This window comes from Anolis carolinensis, chromosome 6, assembly GCF_035594765.1.
Source record: "Anolis carolinensis isolate JA03-04 chromosome 6, rAnoCar3.1.pri, whole genome shotgun sequence".
NCBI classification, from domain to species: domain Eukaryota; kingdom Metazoa; phylum Chordata; class Lepidosauria; order Squamata; family Dactyloidae; genus Anolis; species Anolis carolinensis.
In genome coordinates this window covers 36405990-36427623 of record NC_085846.1, presented here as the reverse complement: position 1 = coordinate 36427623, position 21634 = coordinate 36405990, and the positions used below count along the sequence as shown (strand labels likewise).

The 21634-nt window shown below is 40.8% G+C and overlaps 1 protein-coding gene and 1 long non-coding RNA gene across 6 annotated transcripts in view; one reads left to right on the top strand and one right to left on the bottom strand.

Annotated features, from left to right (window-relative positions):
- efcab13 (EF-hand calcium binding domain 13) overlaps positions 1-21634 on the top strand; it is a 119360-nt gene that overhangs the window by 56093 nt on the left and 41633 nt on the right. For all 4 annotated transcript variants that reach the window (XM_062958172.1, XM_062958173.1, XM_062958174.1 and 1 more), the window contains 13 exons: positions 1867-2010; positions 2170-2241; positions 2832-2975; positions 3655-3726; positions 6416-6559; positions 9888-9959; positions 12861-13004; positions 14559-14630; positions 14738-14881; positions 15884-15955; positions 17013-17126; positions 19722-19787; positions 20970-21074. In XM_062958172.1, coding sequence (XP_062814242.1) covers positions 1867-2010; positions 2170-2241; positions 2832-2975; positions 3655-3726; positions 6416-6559; positions 9888-9959; positions 12861-13004; positions 14559-14630; positions 14738-14881; positions 15884-15955; positions 17013-17126; positions 19722-19787; positions 20970-21074 — 1365 coding nt within the window. The remainder of the gene's footprint in view (positions 1-1866; positions 2011-2169; positions 2242-2831; positions 2976-3654; positions 3727-6415; positions 6560-9887; positions 9960-12860; positions 13005-14558; positions 14631-14737; positions 14882-15883; positions 15956-17012; positions 17127-19721; positions 19788-20969; positions 21075-21634) is intronic.
- LOC134292628 (uncharacterized) overlaps positions 1-21634 on the bottom strand; it is a 53806-nt gene that overhangs the window by 30343 nt on the left and 1829 nt on the right. The window contains exon 2 of one of the 2 annotated variants that reach the window (XR_009999880.1): positions 1790-1887. The exons of the other annotated variant lie outside the window; for it this stretch is intronic. This is a non-coding gene — a long non-coding RNA (uncharacterized LOC134292628). The remainder of the gene's footprint in view (positions 1-1789; positions 1888-21634) is intronic. 2 annotated transcript variants of the gene reach the window in all.

Genomic DNA, 21634 nt, shown 5'->3' with positions numbered 1-21634 from the left:
GCTTCATAAAATGGTCTGAAGTTGGTGTGGGCAAAATACACACCACTTTTTTCTGGTTATAAAAGGCATATTGCTTTTCCTGTAAGCAGCCTTCATACTTATTCTTAGTACTGCCCCTGATGGTGCAGCAGATTAAACTGCTGAGCTGCTGAACTTGCTGACCGAAAGGTTGGCGGTTCAAATCCGGGGACCGGGGTGAGCTCCCACTATTAACTGCAGCTTCTGCCAACCTAGCAGTTCGAAAACATGCAAATATGGTTATTCTCTCCCTACTCCCAGTGGCGCAGCAGGTTAAAGAGCTGAGCTGCTGAACTTGCTAACTGAAGCTCAGCAGTTCAAATCCAGGGAGCAGGATGAGCTCCTGCTGTTGGCCCCAGCTTCTGCCAACCTAGCAGTTCAAAAACATGCAAATATGAGTATATCAATAGGTATCGCTCCGGCAGGAAGGGTAACGACACTCCATGCGGTCATGCTGGCCACATGACCTTGGAGGTGTCTATGGACAATGCCAGCTCTTCAGCTTAGAAATGGAGATGAGCACCAACCCCCAGAGTCTGACACGACTGGACTTAATGTCAGGGGAAAACCTTTACCTTTATCTTTACCTATGTTTTAAAGTTATTGAAAAGTTATTCATGACATGAGTCTCATTCCATATGGATGAAAACAGGAGATTTGTTTTCTTCCGCCCTGTAATTGGCAGTGCTGAAGGATACTTTCAATGCTATGAGTAATATCAAAGACTTAATGTCAGGGGGAAACCTTTACCTTACTGTCCCATAATAAAACAGATGAACACTTATTCTCCCATTACTACAAAGCTAAACAGATGTAAGAGCACCCTTTGCTTTACTCCCTGCCTAGACAACAGATCCTACCTGATCTTGAAAGCTAAGTACAGTAGAGTCTCACTAATCCAACACTCGCTTATCCAACGTTCTGGATTATCCAACGCATTTTTGTAGTCAATGTTTTCAATATATCGTGATATTTTGGTGCTAAATTCATAAATACAGTAATTACTACATAGCATTACTGCGTATTGAACTACTTTTTCTACCAAATGTGTTGTCTATCATGATGTTTTGGTGCTTCATTTGTAAAATCATAACCTAATTTGATGTTTAATAGGCTTTTCCTTAATGCCTCCTTATTATCCAACATATTCGCTTATCCAACATTCTGCCGGCCCATTTATGTTGGATAAGTGAGACTCTACTGTAGAGAAAACTGGTTAGTACTTGGATGGGAGATCACTAACAAATTCCAGGTGCCATAGGCTGTATTTCAGAGGAAGGAAGACAAATCCACCTCTGAATATTTCTGGGACTGTTGGAAGTCAATGCGCAGTTTGAAGGCACTTACAAACACACACAGAGAAAGATCACATACTACTATAACACCTAGGCCTGTGCCCTAGAGTCATATGCTGATTGACTCCATCCAGGATCATGAAAAAAAGAGAGAACGGATTCTCCAAAGTCACAGACCATTAGGAATGTAATTCTCTCAGCTTGTGTGAATGATTCTCCAGTTTTTACTCTTTGCCTAATATTACACCTGCATGTCAAGGGAACTGATAAAAATGTCTCCCCTGAAACACTTTATTCATCCACTGCTCTTAGTTCTAAGATTTTTGTCTTCATACTATTAGCAATTCATTTGCAATCACAAGTGGGTATCAGCAGTTTGTTCTGAAAACAGTAGAGCGGGGATTGCCAATGGGCTGCACTCTGTGCCTGGTGTTACATTCAGCACTTTATCTGGGTTTCTCTGGAATTATGATGACCTGTCTCAGAGGAATAGCTTCATCAGAAGGAATCATATCGCAGCCTCCTTTTTCTTCTCACAATTCATGTTCTTCAGCACTTCAAAATGCCACAAAAGCTGTTGAAAACATAAAAACTGAGAAGATGACTGTTAAAGAGCTGGAGAAAACTCTGCAGAGTATGGGAGTGCACTTACCTAATAAAGTTTTCAATGAAGTAATCAAAGCAGCCAAAACTGATGGTGAGTAAAACATCTTACAGTTCTCCATTGTTTTTGTTTTTTTGCTATGCTTTGTCAGTTTCTTTGCTTGTGCCACACACCCAAATCTCACGTCGCATCTTTCTCTGTCCTAAAACTGTCTTGCACATTAAACATTTGTTGTTATTTTTATTTTTACAGCAAGTGGAAAAATCGATTTCAAAGAATTTTTGTTAGCACTGGGTGAAACTGAGGATTTTGCTGAACTCGAAGGTATATTCAAAGAAACCTTTTCTTTGTCTTCGGCTAAACAAACATACTGAATTGCTCTTGTTTGAGAGGGTAATATGGTTTCTTGGAGACATTTTCTCCCAGTGTTATCTTTCCCTTGCCAATTGCTTGCCTGTCTCATTCCAGATCCTCTTACATTTCTTACCTCTTGTCTCCTCCCTTTCTTTTCTATCTTTCTCTGTTCTTTTCATTAGTATTTGCAAATATACAGTGAAAACAACTGCTGTCCGACAGGTCGGCAGTTCAAATCCAGGTAGAGCAGGTGAGCTCCCTCTGTCAGCTCCAGCTCCCCATGCGGGGACATGAGAGAAGCCTCCCACAAGGACGGTAAAAACATCCGGGTGTCCCCTGGGCAACGTCCTTGCAGTTAGCCAATTCTCTCATACCAGAAGCGACTTGCAGTTTCTCAAGTCACTCCTGACACTAAAAAAAGGAACAATGTAGGACAAGCAAGAGCCCGAAAACATATGCCCAAGCAGAACAAAATCTACATGGTTAAAATCCCACTAAGGTCTAATGTTGTTAACTCTGTATCAGAATGAATCATGATTCTTTATCTTTTACTTCTCCAGTTTTGCAGCGTGGCATCAAGACCATTGGTGCAACATGTGACAGCCAGCTGCATACTGATAAACTGCTCACTGCTCTGGATAATTTGGGGATCCATTTGTCAGATGAAGAATTCCAGGAAGTTCTAAATACTATTGATGTAGATGGTAAGTTGTTGATTGTGGAAGCTTAGTGTGTATTTCAGTTTTACATGCTCAGTCTCTGTTAGGAGGTGGAAGAAACACTCTGATTTGAATTCAGTTTTACTCACAGAGTAAAATCGGATTCAAAATTGGACCCATCACAGACTAATTTTGTGTACAGTAGGCCCAGAGTAGAATAGCTAATGTCTCATTGGATCCATTACGATGGACGCAAACCTATTCATAGCATTGAGAACATTGGTAATAAAGATCTTCTTCAAAGGAGTGATGAAAAACATACATCAAACAATCTTCGCCTTGCAACTTTCCCAAAATAATTTTGTTAATAACATGAAGAACCTGGATAATAGGAAAGTAGGAATGGAGACATGGTTTCGCCTTGATTGTGAGGGTGAGCACCCCTCCACACAGCTGTATAAAATCCACATTGAACTGGATTATATGACAGTGTGGACTCCGATAACCCAGTAGTGGAATCAATTAATGGCTGGCTCTTACTGTAGACACCAAAAAGAGGGATCTTCACTGACCAGTTGCTAAAGATACAGGTGAACAAGGGCCAAATGGGAGCTCCAGCCACATAGATACAATACATACTTTCATGTTACTATGGAGATAGATAGAAGATAATTTTGATGTTTATATTTCAACTAATCTTTCCTGTGTAATATTTCCTTCATAGATGATGGAACAATAAACCTGAAAGACTTTCTAATGACTCTCTCCAAAATGCCACGCTTCACAGATGCTGTGGGTGAGCTTTTAACAAGAAACATATATCTACAGAGCAAAACTCTCTGACATACTGGGTGGATGCTGAGCATTTTGAGACCACATATAGATGCATACATAAATACAGTTTTTACTAATGTGGACACTTTCCTACCCTTCAAAGCACATTTCAATTTAATGTGTTGTCGAAGGCTTTCATGACTGGAATCAATTTATACATTCACATTTCAATTTCGTTAATGTATACTCGGATGTTATTCTACTATAGCTGTTTCAAAAATGCAAAGCACAGTGCAGTTCAGTACAGCTGTATTTAAGGAATCAACTCTATATATAAAAGAGTGATGGAATCGCAGCACCGAGCAAAGCAACTAAACTACGGGCCCCCCAACCTCGACATTGGACAACACAACCCATCATCCACGCCTTAAGGTTGAAACAAGACAAAATCACTTCACGCACCTCCACATGGAGAGAACCCACAACGCACCATCGGGAGCCATGCCAGGGAGGGAAAAGAGAAGCCCTCATGGCCGCCGGCAACAGGGAAGGCAGGCAATGGGAAAAAGCTGTCCCGAGTCCTAGCGCCCGCCCATCATCCGAATCATTTATCTCCACTCTAACCTTCTACAATATCCAACCCATTTTAATACTCTATATTTTAAATATATGCTATGAACCATGACAATCAACACAATCTCTCTCCTAATATTTTAACAAGCTTAAAATCACAACAAAAAATAAAAAACAACACTCTTAAAACACGGGAATGCCAGACACTAAACAATCAGGGCCAGCGAACACCTCCCACGATCTGCCATGCAGGACACAATCCAAGCACTCCCAACAGATGGCCACCCAGCCTCTCAATAATAATAATAATAACAACAACAACAACAACAACATACAATCCTAAGGTTTGCAGAGGCTGACTATTTCTGTGGCCCTTACATGTCACATCTCTTTTTATGTTTGGAACCTTTAGAGTGTTTGCTTATCTTTTTCACATAGAAAGAAGATAGCTGTATACCAAGAGAGGCCTGACTATTTCTGTGGCCCTTACATGTCACATCTCTTTTTATATTTGGAACCTTTAGAGTGTTTGCTTATCTTTTTCACATAGAAAGAAGATAGCTGTATACTCAAAGAAGCCTGACTATTTCTGTGGCCCTTACATGTCACATCTCGTTTTATGTTTGGAATCTTTAGAGTGTTTGCTTATCATTTTCACATAGAAAGAAGATAACTGTATACTAAGAGAGGCCTGACTATTTCTGTGGCCCTTACATGTCACATCTCTTTTTATGTTTGGAACCTTTAGAGTGTTTGCTTATCTTTTTCACATAGAAAGAAGATAGCTGTATACTCAGAGAGGCCTGACTCTACTGTACATACTAAGCATAAAGACAACCATACAACAGACATTCAATACCACCACTAACTCAAATTTCTCACCAACACCACCAGACAACGCCACAGCAACGCGTGGCCGGGCACAGCTAGTTGAATTATAATTTAAATTCTCTAAACATTTGGTATCTTCAGGTGTTGATTGGAGGTATAAAGTTGAATTAGGCTTGGCAATCACAATATTTTTTTCAAAAATATTTTGAAAATGGTCTTGGTTATTTCTGTGACCAGATAGGGCCAATCAAATGTGCAAGGTTTTAGTCCCTTCTGTTGTGATTCCAGCCCTCTTTCAATGCTTCTGATCTTTAAATTGTGGTATTTCTATTGCTGTTGTAGTGGTAGATGTGTAAACCTAGGAGCATGTGTAGTTTCTAGGACATCCGATGCCTATATTAGGAGTGTCAGATAGCTATAAGAAAAGCTCTGTTTCAACCAGTCTTGACCTTCCAGGCTTCCTCCTTCATTCCCTGTCCTGAAAATGCAGAACCGAAATCATTTTATGTGATCAAATTTATTTTAATGTGAGTTCTGCATATATCTTCAAGTGACTGGCTTGACCTTGAAGAAGCTGGGGTGGCCACGGCCGACAGGGAGCTCTGCCGTGGGCTGGTCCATAAGGTCATGAAGAGTCGGAAGTGACTGAACAAATAAACAACAACGCACTCATCTATCAATGAGTTGCTCAATTGAACAAGATGTGACCTATCAAACATAAGTTTCATTCCTGGATCAGGTTTATTCTGTGCTTATAGTCCTTGCTTGCTATCTTTTGTGGCAGAACTTTTTTTTTTTAATTTTTATTTATGAGATTTTTCAAGGAATACAGTGAAAGTGGGGGAACATTTTGGGTTATAGTACAGTGGGAAAAGTAGGGTATGTGACTTAGAGATGAAATCAAGAAAGAGAAAAGAAAAAAAAGAGAATAGAGAATATATATGAAATAAGAATAGATTAAGTTCATAGACTTCCATCTTCATCTATATTGAATCTTGTCCTTATGGGGGTCTGTCCCAATGGTTCTGTTTCTTCCTTTTGATTGAAGCTTCACTATCATCGATATTGTTGTTATACTTGTATATATTTGTAATACTGTCTCTCTTTGAATGTTCTGTATTTACGTTACTCTTAGATTCTTTTCTTTCATTAAAAAGTTTATTAGTGGTTGCCAGTCGGTATTTTTCTTTGGCAATCCTTGTTGTTTGACTATTAGGTATGTTAATCTGTCCATGTTCTTTATTTCTATTAACTTTGTTATCCATTGATCTACATCCGGTATTATTTCTTGTCGCATTTTGTGGCAGAACTTCACTCTAATATCCATGCCTTCACCAAGCTCAAGGGTGAAAAAGTTGATGTTGAAGAACTAGAGTCCATGTTGCATTGTTTGGGTATATATTTGAATACAATGGAGTTCCAGAAGGCCTTGGAGTGCACCTCTATAGATGGTGAGTGCTACTACTGTTTTCTGTCCCCTTACAGCTGGGTTGGGGAAGGTATAATCCTCAAGCTGCGTGCAAGCGTAAGCCCTTTTGCAGTTCTCTTGAGCCTTGTGGGATTTGTTTATAACAGTGGAGCAATTAGGGAATTGTGAAAGAGTGGGCTGATGAATAGGATTAATTGTTGGGTGAGACTAGGTGGAAAGGCAGATACAAGGTGCTAAGACTACACTCTGAGAAACAGGTGGGGCATAAATCTCCTTAAATATTCATGTATAAGTCTACAAAATGTAGTTTAAAAATCAGCCTATCAGTCAGTCTTGGTACTGTACCTTAACTCTTAGCAAAAAGAGATCCATTCCCTTCTCTGATTGGAATGATAAAAGGCAAAAACTTCGAACTTCTCTACTCCCTCTACCATAGTTCTGCTTCTGACCTTTTTGAATGCCTAGGTAATGAAATGGTATTAGTGGCATTTTCCCTTCTACATAATACAACCCTTGACATCCATGGGTCATATCAAAATCCATGATTTTGGCCCCAAAATTTGCCCTCAGTTTATATATGAAGGGCACATCTACACAGGTCACAAATGTTCACACCTCATACCCCTCAGCTGAGCCCGTTGTTAGAAATATGCCCCCCTTGAAGTCTTTTTGTTATAAATATTCTGAACATAATTTTTGGTGAAGCAGCAAATTTTATAAAATATACCTGCAGGCAGGTGTGTTCTTTGCAAACAAAAAATAAATGAAGGCATATGCATACAATACAATGAAGTTCACATTTAAATCCTTCCTTTCTCCATGATGCCTCACCCCTTGGATCATGTCAGAAGCATTGTCGAAAGGGTCTTGACCAATCACAGTTCATCTGATACATCTTGCCTTATTTGTACTTTCTTCCTCAGACATATCTCTCCCCTTTTAATATGATTTCAATTATTGATACTGTTCCATTATACGGGCGAACTCCTAAAAGGGGCCTAGACAGAGAAGGTTATTCTATTTTAATGGGGGGGGGGGGGGGGAGTTGAAGGAGGAAAGCAATTTAATAATACAGTAGAGTCTCACTTATCCACAGGGCCGGTTGTTACTAGGCGGCCGCGGACGCGGCCGCCTCGGGCGCTGGCTGCTAGGGGCGCCATTCGGGCCTGACTTCCTGGTCGCGGCCGGCGATCGCCCGGGCGGTCGCCGGCCGCGACCAGGAAGTCAGGCCCGAATGGCCTAGCTGTGCTGTGCGCGTGCGCACAGCACAGCTAGGCCATTTTGCCCTTAGTAACAAACTAAGGGCAAAAATGGCTTCTCTGGCTGTGCGCATGCGCACAGCCAGAGAAGCCATTTTTGCCCTTAGTTTGTTACTAAGGGCAAAATGGCCTAGCTGTGCTGTGCGCACGCGCACAGCACAGCTAGGCCATTCGGGCCTGACTTCCTGGTCGCGGCCGGCGACCGCCCGGGCGATCGCCGGCCGCGACCAGGAAGTTCCTGGTCGCGGCCGGCGATCGCCCGGGCGGTCGCCGGCCGCGACCAGGAAGTCAGGCCCGAATGGCCTAGGTGTGCTGTGCGCGTGCGCACAGCACAGCTAGGCCATTTTGCCCTTAGTAACAAACTAAGGGCAAAAATGGCTTCTCTGGCTGTGCGCATGCGCACAGCCAGAGAAGCCATTTTTGCCCTTAGTTTGTTACTAAGGGCAAAATGGCCTAGCTGTGCTGTGCGCACGCGCACAGCACAGCTAGGCCATTCGGGCCTGACTTCCTGGTCGCGGCCGGCGACCGCCCGGGCGATCGCCGGCCGCGACCAGGAAGTTCCTGGTCGCGGCCGGCGATCGCCCGGGCGGTCGCCGGCCGCGACCAGGAAGTCAGGCCCGAATGGCCTAGGTGTGCTGTGCGCGTGCGCACAGCACACCTAGGCCATTTTGCCCTTAGTAACAAACTAAGGGCAAAAATGGCTTCTCTGGCTGTGCGCATGCGCACAGCCAGAGAAGCCATTTTTGCCCTTAGTTTGTTACTAAGGGCAAAATGGCCTAGCTGTGCTGTGCGCACGCGCACAGCACAGCTAGGCCATTCGGGCCTGACTTCCTGGTCGCGGCCGGCGACCGCCCGGGCGATCGCCGGCCGCGACCAGGAAGTTCCTGGTCGCGGCCGGCGATCGCCCGGGCGGTCGCCGGCCGCGACCAGGAAGTCAGGCCCGAATGGCCTAGGTGTGCTGTGCGCGTGCGCACAGCACACCTAGGCCATTTTGCCCTTAGTAACAAACTAAGGGCAAAAATGGCTTCTCTGGCTGTGCGCATGCGCACAGCCAGAGAAGCCATTTTTGCCCTTAGTTTGTTACTAAGGGCAAAATGGCCTAGCTGTGCTGTGCGCACAGCACAGCTAGGCCATTCGGGCCTGACTTCCTGGTCGCGGCCGGCGACCGCCCGGGCGATCGCCGGCCGCGACCAGGAAGTTCCTGGTCGCGGCCGGCGATCGCCCGGGCGGTCGCCGGCCGCGACCAGGAAGTCAGGCCCGAATGGCCTAGGTGTGCTGTGCGCGTGCGCACAGCACACCTAGGCCATTTTGCCCTTAGTAACAAACTAAGGGCAAAAATGGCTTCTCTGGCTGTGCGCATGCGCACAGCCAGAGAAGCCATTTTTGCCCTTAGTTTGTTACTAAGGGCAAAATGGCCTAGGTGTGCTGTGCGCACGCGCACAGCACACCTAGGCCATTCGGGCCTGACTTCCTGGTCGCGGCCGGCGACCGCCCGGGCGATTGCCGGCCGCGACCAGGAAGTCAGGCCCGAATGGGCTATCTGCGCTGTGCCCGTGCGCACAGCGCAGATAGCCCATTCGGGCCTGACTTCCTGGTCGCGGCCGGCGATCGCCCGGGCGGTCGCCGGCCGCGACCAGGAAGTCAGGCCCGAATGGCCTAGGTGTGCTGTGCGCGTGCGCACAGCACACCTAGGCCATTTTGCCCTTAGTAACAAACTAAGGGCAAAAATGGCTTATCTGGCTGTGCGCATGCGCACAGCCAGATAAGCCATTTTTGCCCTTAGTTTGTTACTAAGGGCAAAATGGCCACGCTGGGCGGGGGCGGGGCCAACTGTGGCCCCGCCCCCCTCACTAATCGCCCTGGCCCCGCCTCCCACGCAGCGTGGGAGGCGGGGCCAGGGCACGCTGGGCGGGGCCAGGGCGCGGGTGGCGGGGGCGCTTTTCAGCACCCCCGCTTCCCATTAAAAAATATCTCCGGCCGGCCCTGCTTATCCAACACTCGCTTATCCAACGTTCTGGATTATCCAACACATTTTGTAGTCAATGTTTTCAATATATCCCCTTTCCAACCCTAGGGTTCTTATCTTTTCAGAAAATGGAAAAGTGACTTTCAAGGAATTTCTGGTCAATGTGATGGATAATGAACGCTTCTCAGAATTCTCAGGTGAGTGAGAACTATAAAGTCTGCAGATGCAAAGAAGCTGATCCATAGGCAAGGATTAGGAAATTGTCAAAACAATAATTAAAGATCAGTCAAAGATCCAAGAGAGCTTGGGCAGGAACAATACCCTGCAGAAGTATTCATCCAACTTTTGACTTTTTCCACATTTTGTTGTTTTATATTGGTGTGATTACCACTTGATATCCTCAAAATAATAAACACTTGGAAACTGTAATTTTTTTATTGAGGCCCGAAGATTGAGTAGCAAAAACAATCTGGCACTTGTTTGATGTATATTTACTTCCTTTTTTGTGGCACATCTCAATAAACTGTGATGCAATCCATTGCCTCCAGAAATCATCTCAGTAGTTGAGTGGAGTGTGCTACTGTGCAATTCCAGTGTCATGTGTATTCGGATCAAATACATCTGCTTCCAGAAAGCTCCAGATATTATTGAGTTTATTGTGTGTTAATTAGGAAGATGTATCTGGACAAAAAGATTTATAAAGACCAAAGAGAGTAGAATAAAGCTGTGTAAAAACATCAATCAGTGTAAAATTCTAAAAGGTTTGTAGTTTAGTAAGGTATTTAGAATTTTTCTAGTGCCTTCCCCCAAACAACAGCCCTACAGCTCACTAGCAAGCAGAGAATTTTTCAGTTCTTCCCCATACCACAGACCGGACTTTGCACAGTGGGCTAAACCACTGTGCTGCAGAAAAACTCATCTGATCAAAAGGTCGGCAGTTCGAGTCTGGGTCAGAGTGAGCACCCAGAGTTAGCCCCAGCTCACCTGCCCACCTAGCAGGTTGAAAGAAGAAATGTAAGTAGATAAATAGGTATTGCTTTTAGCGGGGAGGTAATAAATGCACCCTTAAAGGACGTTGAAGAGAGCCCAATTTGTGGTACTCAACTCAGGCAGGGGAAATCCTTTTTCTAAATCCCACTGCTGCCTCCAATTGAGGAGATGTGCGCGTGTGTGAGAGGGAGGGATGGAGGATGTGTGAGTGTATGACAGGGAGGATTTATGGATAAGGAAGGATAACAGAACTGATGGGTTTAAATGAGTAGAGATGGTAACTTATATAGGAAAGTACGGTGACTTATATAGATAGGTACGGTAACTGCTACCAACGTGAGGTAACAGGCTTACAGAAAGGCAAGGAGATTGATCTTTGTGAACAATAACAAAATTCAATCTTTATTTGTACATAAGCGTATGGTTCCAATACATAAACGTTTCAGGATCTTAAGTTACAATGTAGTCTTTCTTGAATGGATATATCTTAAATAACTTCTCTTCGAACAGTAAATAAAACACCCGGTCAACTTATATCACCAGCCTTTCCCCTGCGTGACCATAAGCTGCCGTCCTTAGCTGATTTCCACAGCTCCTAATCTTTCCAAAACCTAACTGCCACTGTCCTTTTCAAACCCTCACAGCAACTCCTTTTTAAAAAAGAGGGAATATACTCTAACTGTCAACTTAGCCACGCCCCCTTTTTCTCCCAAGGGAAGCTGTGTTACCATGGCAACCTACCAAATGCTGCTTCCAGCTAGTTTCCATGTTAGGCTTTTCCTTGCTAATATATAACTCCCTTTTCCCTTAACAAACAAATAAATAAAATCATATCAATAATCTCTGTTTAACACAAAACTTCTCTACAACGTCAATCGGGAGGAAAAGCTCCTTGCTGTATGTGTGTTCTGTGAGCCGCTCTGAGTCCCCTTTGGGGTGAGAAGGGAGGGGTATAAAACTGTAAATAATAAATGAAATTCTGTAGGATGGAGCCATCACAATTAAAGTGATATGAGATTGGTATGACAGTGTAGTATAGGAGCCTGTTCACACACCATAATTATAGTGATATTACAGTATGGTTCCATCCTATGGGATCCTATGGGATCCCCCTAATGATTCTCTGCAAGGCCACTATGATTAGGGAGGCTTTGCTATTGTGCTCATTCCAGAAATATTAATCCAGGCCATTGGGATGGGGACAACGTTAAAACCTCTTTCCCATTCTAGCAAAGTTTGCAAAAGTAAGAATGTCTTTAATTTTCCTCATTCCTTTTCTTTTATCTATGCCCCTCTTTAACTAGAACTGAGACCCAGGGCAGCTATTCCAAACCTCCATGTGACCCTCAGGGCTATTGGTGTAGACAAATTATTTTCAGAAAGGAAAGGGGTTTATGTTTACTTCTGAAAATCTAATTCGAGAAAATACCCTTTATACATTTCCCACTGGAAATCATCTCCTAACTGCTCCTTGCCCTTGAACGTGCTGATTGCAGTAAACAGTAAAATACTTCTAATCCACATGGGAGAACAGGTTCCTGCTATGTCACAAAACAGAGGCCAGCATTAAATATGTTTTTCTTTAAGAAACTTTCTTAATATAACATGATGCTTGATTCTCAAAGTAACCAGCTTGCTTCTGTTTGATTGTCTACTGAGATATTTACCCATTACTGAGTCAAAGTCAAAGTTTTATGAGTCCAACTTTTGACTCCATATTAACCTGCAAGATATCCTGTCCCATCTGTTTTTGGTACTTATTTATGCTGCCTCATAACCCAAGTTTTCTGAGTGATGTGTCCTCCTCCAATCTTTTGAAGTATGGTAGAGTCGGAGACGACTAAACAACTGAGCAGCAGCAGCATCCATAATAAAATACAAATGCAATGCAAAATCAAAAAGCAAACTGCTTTCACTCTTAGTTTCCCATCATACTCCTTTTTCAGGGTTCCTACCCCATACTACACTTGTGAGGTTCTCCTCAAACATACCTGAGTAAATGTTCAAGGTCAAGGTCACAATATATCAGGTGTTTGTATTCTTGTGTAAATTTAATTTTAAAAGGAGATACTTATCTCTTAGCATAACTCTCTGCTTTCATTTTGCAGCTGTTCATGATGTCTACAATCTCGTCAACGTAATAGATAATGATAAATTTGAGGTTTCTCAGCTGAATGATGTGCTGACTGCCATTGGCATCACATTGTCCAAGGAGGAAATGAAGGAGGTGCAAAAAAAGATACCAGTGGACCGTAAGAAATCTAAATAAATTAGATGAAGCATAGATAGATAGATAGATATCTGCTCATCATTAGTGCTCCGATATTTCTCACATTGTGCATTAGTCTCAGATGCCCTTGATCATGCCACTCCCGATCAGCCACTAAAGATACTATAAGGTAAAGGCTTCCCCTTGACATTAAGTCTGGTCATGTCCAACTCTGGACAGTGGTTCTTATCTCCATTTCTGAGCCGAAGAGCCGGCACTGTCCATAGACACCTCCAAGGTCATTTATTTATTTATTTATTTATTTATATCATTTATATTCCGCCCTTCTCACCCCGAAGGGGACTCAGGGTGGATCACATTACACATATTAGGCAAACATTCAATGCCTTTTTAACACAGGACAAAGACAAACAAACATAGCTCCGAGCGGGCCTCGAACTTATGACCTTCTGGTCAGTGACTCATTGCTCTCCCGTCTGCGCCACAGCCCCGGGCATGTGGCCAGCATGACCGCATGGAGTGCCATTACCTTCCCACTGAAGCAGTACCTATTGATCTACTCACATTTGCATGTTTTTGAACTTCTAGGTTGGCAGAAGCTGGGGTTAACAGCAGGAGCTCACCTCGCTCCCCAGATTCAAACTGCCAACCTTTCAGTCAGCATATTCAGCAGCTCGTCGGTTTAATCCGTTGTGCTACTAGGGGCTCCTAAAATACTATAATAAATAACTAATAATTGGACTGCCCCAAATGTGGTGAAAATCTATCCAGTTTTTTCCCCATGCTGTGTAAACAAACAAACAGATGCATAAATGTATTTAAATGAACAGCTACATATCTCCCATATATGAGTAGAAAAAGCATACTATCTGTCATGCTTTCTAAAAAAATCCCAATTTCCACTGGATCTCTTCATGAACCTCAGTTGCACGCTTAATGTGATCTGTCTCCAACACAAGCATTGGGTAGGTCTGTAGAGCATAGAGTGGCCAGAATTCATTGATTGCCCCAAACCAGTGGCCTTTTGCCTAAGTGTATTCTAAGATGATAATCTTAAAAGGATTGTAATTATTAACTAATGATTCCTTTTGAATCTTTGAAATACTCAGTAGTTCGTGGTGAGATCTTAGGTCTTATCTAGTGTTGAGATTGTACTACTAGCAAGTTGGTGGGATGTGACAATACTGGAGTCTTTAGTATTAGATGCTCTGGGAAACATGCTATATCCCTTGCATCTGGAATATTCAAGTGTAAGAAGCCCTTGGCCATAGGTGGCCCTCAGGATACCTGACACACATAAAGTCCTGGAGCCTTAAAAATGTCTAATCTCCGTTGTTCTTGGGCCTTGGGTACCTCAACATTCCCAGGGCAGTGGAAACAGTGGATTCTCAGAAGCTTTCAGGAAGATCACATCATCACTAGAGTTTCTAAGTACCTCTGGATTACAGGTTTCAAACTTTTATATCAAAGTGCTCAACCAGTTTTGTTTTTGTTAAGGTGTCATTGGATCCAGGGCCATATATCCAAACTGTACATTAGGGGTTATTTTCCATTTTTGCTCTGCTCTGCATTTCAGATGATGGAAAGGTGACCCTGAAAGATTTCATGAAAATTTTGCCCCGAACAAGACGATTCTCCACAGCTGTAGGCAAGTACAAAATGTATCACTACTGGTCGTATGAGAGGACCATGACATGCTTTGCTGTAAATCTTTCTTTCAGATGCTTCATAGTGTTATTTCTTATATCTATGCAGAAATGGAAGAAGCCATGCAAACAATGAACAGCATCAAAGAAGACAAGGCAAACATTGAAGAACTGGAGTCTATCACACGGAGAATGGATCTCCATTTGTCTCCAGATGAAATCCAGCAGGCGTTGAAGTATGTCTCCAAGAATGGTAAGGCTTATCAATAAAATTGACCATTACATTTCTGCACATGTGTCAAAATTCGACAAGGATATTAAAACCATGACTTGAGAGCCAGACAATCTGCTCATCCTTTTTGTAAGGTTTTCAAGTTTTTAACATCTAAATGCTAAATGGATGAACAAAAGCTTTAATTCAGAGCTTTCTAAACATTTCATGTTGGTAACACACTTTTCAGACATGTATCATTTAGCAAGAAAGTAATTCAGAGGTGAAACCAACCCCTTATAAGAGACATGGATACACCCATGCATTATAATAATGAAATGTATGAGGACATAGCATATGTCATGAAAACTTTTCATGTATATTTTAAATATATATGATTTGTAAGATAATAACATACTTTTCCAAGTTGTTTTCATTTCTCGTTATGTTTGAACTGCATGCTGCAGGTGACATGCAAATGTGTCATGACACACAGTTTGAAAACTGTGCTTTAACTCATTAAACAATGAAGGCCAATTTTAATTGGAGAGTCCAGCTAAAGTAATGTTCTATATTATTTTTTATATTACTCCATTTCTGATAAGGATGTAAACGATATTAACAAGCTTTATTGCCCTCATTGAGAAAGGGTGTCCCAGCACATCTTGAGATATTGCAAAAATATTCATGCATTTTCCATGATTTTTCACATTTGGAGACTTTTCTGTAGAATTTCTATGTGTGCAATAGTCATTATATTTTGTACAGCTTCTTTTTTGCACAAAATAGTGATTTTGCACAAAACAGGTTTTATTGTGCAAAATTCTGTGTTTTTCCGCAAATGAAGTCTCTATTTTGAAAGTTCTGAAATATGCGGCAAAGTCTCACAAGTTTATTCTGTAGGGAAAAAGCTTTTGAATTCCCCCTTCTGTAGACACAATCAATAATTAATTAAAATACTCTTATTTTTTTGTTCAAAGCTTTACATTGTTTTGCCTCTTTACTTTGAATTCAAATCAGATTAATTAATTAATTAATTTGCAGATGATGACACAGTAAGTGTGAAAGACTTCATGTTTGGCTTGACAAACACCCAACGCTTTTCCAAACCTGAAAGTAAGTGAAAACAGATCTCTGGGTCATCTTGGTTCATATAGATACGGGTATTTATACGGGTATCCAAATAATAGTTGGAGCAGACTGTTGAATCAGTTGATCCTATGTAAGTGATGTCTTGGTATGGTCCTAGAGAATCAATAGGACCTCAGTTTTAATTGGAACTACACTTTGGACTCCAACTTCCAGAGTCTCCAAACTAGCATGACCACTAAGCATTACTGTTGAGGGATTCTGAAAGTTATGGTCTATTAAAAAGGAATTACGCCAACTTGGCATTGCCAAGCTATGTATAGATTAGTTGTTCCCAACCTTTGGGTCTCCAAGTGTTTTGGACTTCAACTCCCAGAAATCCCAACCAGCTTAGCAGCTGTTAGGAACTGTAGGAGCTGAAGTCCAAAACACCTGGAGGACCAAAGGTTGTGAACCAATGGTATAGATATAGTTCTGGCCATTGTTGTCTAGAAGCAGAAGAAATGTCATCACCCACCATTGGCATTCATGCACCAGTAAATGGTTTTAGAGCTCAGTACTTTCTAAGTTGATGTCACATGAAATTTATTTTAGGAAATAAGGAAATAAGATTTAACAAAGCATTTAATTCATTATAAACTGTACTGATGACATGTGTGCCTTACCATATTTTGCCTTTGCTTCATGTTCCATCAGAATGAGACAAATTGAATTTCACAGTAGCGCTGAAAGAAGCTCCTTGCCATAACATCAAGTTAAAAGTATCTAGCTACTGGACCACTGACAGAAACAGCTGGATGTTATGTTGTGTGTGTGTGTGGGGGGGGCTCTCTCCAGGGCCTTTCAGCAACTTGAAAAGCACCTTTCCAACCTGGAGCAGATTAACCATCCCTGCAACATAACCACTGACATGGGAGGACCATCCATTACAGTGCTGGTCTATATGAATATTTGACTTCATCTTGCAGGAATTTTCTTTTTTTGGATAATGTGGAAAACTAATAATTCTGCTAGTACTTTTTTGACCAGTTAATCCTCTTCAGTGTATTCCAAAAGTCTGGTATTCTTAATCCTTTATGTCAAGGTGGCCAAAGTGATACAGTTGCTGTGGATGATGTCAGTTCCCTTTTGTCCAATATGGGGATCTACCTAACCAAAGAGCAGCTCCAAGACACTTTGAAACGTGTGAAGGTGGATGGTAAGTGTAGCTGGGCAGGAGAGATGCTTCTGTTTAATTTCTTATTATCTTAGAGCCTGCCCAAGCTATTTAAATGCGATCTCTCTTAACTGAAAACATTTATTACTAGATGGGACATCCTTAAAAATAATTTTCAATTTATGTGGGTGAAAGAAGCTGAGTAAGCAATTTGGTCAATAAACTTTTGAAGCTGGTAATGCTATAGACCAGTAGTGTCAAACCTGTGGCCCTTTGGGTGTTTTGGACTTCAGCTTCCAGAATACATTGACATTGGACAAGCTTTTGGGATCTGGGGGCTGAAACATTTTGAGGGCCACAAGTGTGACACTTCTAATATAAACAATTGACCAGTGACAGATCTCTTCTTTGTTATTGCTTACTATTGCCTCTAGAGATGTAGAAGAGCATGCCTTCATTTTCCAAAAACCTAGCATAAAGGCCCAATGTTCTCCTTCCCATCCAGACCAATTTCTTTTAATTGAAAGAAGATATCAATAACTCCTTTAAAATGGTTGCAATATATCCTGGAAATTTTTTTAAACTATCTACATAGGAATAAACTATTTCTAGTTAGTAGAGAGATTTAATGAAACATTAATAAGTTAAAAGCATATGTGTTTGAAAATAGTAATAATAATAATAATAATAATAATAATAATAATAATAATAATAATAATAATAATAATAATAAATTTCTTACCTGCCTCTCCTCATGGCTTGAGGCAGGTTACAGAATAATTGAAACACATAAGCATTGCAAAAGCACTACAGTACAGATTCACGTATTAAAATGTATTTCTATAAAATACATATTAAAATACACAAAATAAAGATTAAACAAAGGACACACATTTAAAACTCTTCTGGGTATGCCTGTCAGAAGGGGTTTGGTCTTTATATGATTTTTTAATTCTGACAGCTCATTTATCTGTTAGAGGTCTTCCAGCTGGTCGTTTGGGACATGAAACTACAATACGTCTTGTTTGCTTATCAAGAAATGGTTCAAGCAAGTTACGGATTTAGTCCCTTTGAAGTATTAAATTGAATGAAGGTGTGAAGACATTTAAACTTATATAAGCAAGGCTGGAAAAGAGAAGCAGATTAACTGCTGAAGATATCATAAACTATTTAGAAAATCTACAGACTTCATTAAGAAGAACCATAAACGCAGCTGGTCTAAGAGACCAGAAAAGAAGCTACTTCAACAATATTTCACTTTGGCTTAAAAGGAATAATCTGCAAGAAACCCTGTGTGGGATAAACCACAGAAGCCCCTTCTGATGGGATAAACATGTTAAAAATAAATGGACATATTGTTACTTTAAGGATGGTCTCATCCACAAGAAAAATATTGAGATTGGACTGAGATAAACGAAAAGAAAACTCTGGAAGAATTAAAATAACCTAATATCTTTTTTTATAGAATGGAGTGGGCTGATGAAATAAATAAAAGGAAAAGGAAATATAAAGATGAAATTACAAGAACCGAACCTTTGACAAAATGTTAAACTGCTGGTAGTAATATCATCTGTGGGCAGATGGAACATCTAATTTGAAGGAGGAAATATAAAAATATTATATTGAATTTTTTTTTTTTGAAATACAATAAGGTTAATCTAGATTTGAAGGGAAAATTGGGGGGATGATATTACGGCATGATTAATCTTAATGCATTTAAATAAATAGGGAATAAAAGTTGGTGAAATATTAAAGTAATAATCTAAAGATGAAGTTACTGAAATATAAACTGGAATTCTGGTCAAAATTAATAAATTGATATTATGACTCAAAATTAGATATCAGTTTTAAATATTTCGTTTTTTTATTTAGCAGAAGCTGAAATGCAATTACGTAGAATGAGACATATATGAAATAGTTTGATAGTTGCTTTTACTTGAGGAGTGGAAAAGCCTGTTGTATTTTTAGTGTGTGTATGTATTTTTACTATTTTATTGTAGTTTAAACAGAGAGGATGGTGGCTGGCTGTTGGTTCATGTCAGTGGAGATGGATTGTGGTGCAGGATGTTGTGAAATTTCTGTGTTTTGTTGTTGTTTTTCTTTTAAATTTAAACAAATTTAAATACCAATATATCACCAAGCCTAATTGATATGTTGATTTTCAGAGCCCAAGGATGATCTTAAAACATACTTCCTATTGAAGAATGAATTGGGCAGCATTCTGATATGAGCTAGTATTCTGTCACAAGCTCCCAATATTTCTGTGTTCACATAGGTCAGGGTTCTCAAGAGTTGAAGGACGTTTGGTTCATGGTTTCCTCTGTCATAAAAAAAACCCCATGCATGTCTGGAGTTTGCAGGCTGTTTTCACTCAGACTGAGCTTTGGCTGAACGTGGATAAGCATACCTTTGAATCTGCATCAACAGCGTAGGGCTTTTAATAACAGGATCCTAACATATAATGAACTATTGATTTTCATCCTTGTTTAAGTATTATAATTTCCTTTAAAAAATTATCTCACACACACGCATCCCTATTCTAAATACTGCTTTCTGCATTGCAGGTTGCCCAGTTTTGTCCCTACCTGCTCCCCCTTCTCTTTCTTCCTCTCATATACCAATTTTTTACCTTTATAGAAAATGGGAAGGTGAACATGACTGAACTGATAGAAAGTGTGAAGAAAACCCAGTCTGAAGCTGGAAGTAAGTGGGTTTCATTTGGCGCTTTATAGAAATCTGTTCAGACAAGTCCGCAGAATTTGGTGTCTGGAGGGCTTAAGCCAAAGGAAGGCATTTGTTAAGGATGAACTAACTTACATGAGAAACAAATTTGACAAACAGATAGTACACTCGGGATTGTGTATGTGTGTCATGGTATCCCTAGGATCAAAATTCTGCTGGGGTACTATGCTAGAATAAGAACAAATGGAGGAGCAGTTGTCCTATCTCAGAGGTTGCAGGAGTACAGTCCCTAGTACAGCAAGGTACTCCACGCATACCACTCTTATTACCTCAGTGGGTGGTGAACTGAACGGTCATTGAACAACTGGTGAATTCAATGACACGGTGACTATTTCACGACTGGCAGTATGGAATTCAGTGTAATTATGCCACCTTGCTGGTATATACAATTGGCCCTCTATATCCATGGATTCTGTATTCATGCATTCAACCATCACAACTTGACAATATTCTTTTTTTTAAAACTCCTAAAAGTCTTGATTTTGTCGTTTCTAAAAGGGATAGCATTTTACAACACTGTTTATAATGGGCTTTTTGGCATCGGCAGATTTTGATAGCCATTGGAACAGGGGGTTCTAGAACCAAGGGTCCACTATATTTATGCAACATCTAAAATATATGTAAGATCTTGGCCTAGGACTGTAGAATATTATAAAGACAGAAATAAGGTTCTTAGGAAGCAACTTTTTTTAAAAAAAAGACCCTGGGGTTCTAGTTTTATGGTTGTTGTAACAATATTTATTGACAGTGAACACTCAATACTTAATGATATTGCAGAAATTAAAGAATAAGATTATGACAAATAGTAAGGGTGAAAAAATTAAAATTCTGGGTTTGTACTTTATAACTCCCTGCTCTCTTTAATTAGGAAGAGCAGAATAAAAATTTCAAAGCAATTCTAATGCACATTAAATTTTACAATATTTTCTTCTATGGCAATGGTTCTCAACCTGGGCCCCCAGATGTTTTTGGCCTTCAACTCCCAGAAATCCTAACAGCTACATCTGGGGTCCCCAGGTTGAGAACCACTGTTCATTGGCACAGTATGCCTTTTGGCATCGAACACTGTCTGGATTCAGCTCTAACCCAAGGAGAGCATTTGAAGCCCTGGGTATGTTGTCACATTTATCATTTCTCACTTAGTGGAAAGGGTGCATGTACACGACCTGGATGCTGTTCTGGCCAAGATGAGCATTCACCTAACCAACAGTGAAATCCAAGAAGCTTTGAAATATGCATATGTAGATGGTGAGTCTTTTAAACACATGATCAAATTACACCTTGATCCAGAGATTCTCCTTTTGGCTGATTCATCTTTATGATTCTTTGTGTAACTTCATAAGCTCTTTTGAAGCCCCAAAACTGCTTTCTATCACAGATTTTGTTCTACAGTTTCCTCAGTTCATTCAGTTCTGATACTGTCATCTTCCACTTATAACCATGTTTCCTACTATTTCTTTGTTTTTTGTTTTTTTTATAGAAAGGAAAAATATATGCCCACTGTCTTTTGAGTGATGGTACAAGGAATCCTGTGTATAGAGTCATTCACAACTTTGTATATTTTATGTGAAATAATAATTTAAAATATTTCAGTCGATAACATCTTTGATGTATATTTTTTCCTCCGTACAGTTTGTCTTTTCAAATCAAGTGTATTATACTAATATGCTTTTGAACAAAGGATATTCTCATTGGCTGTCCCTGGGCTCTAAAAGTTTTTATTGGACATTCCATAACCTATTGCAAAACATAACTTATTGCATAAGCTATTGGAACATAACTGCACCCAGTCTATGGGCACATATCCT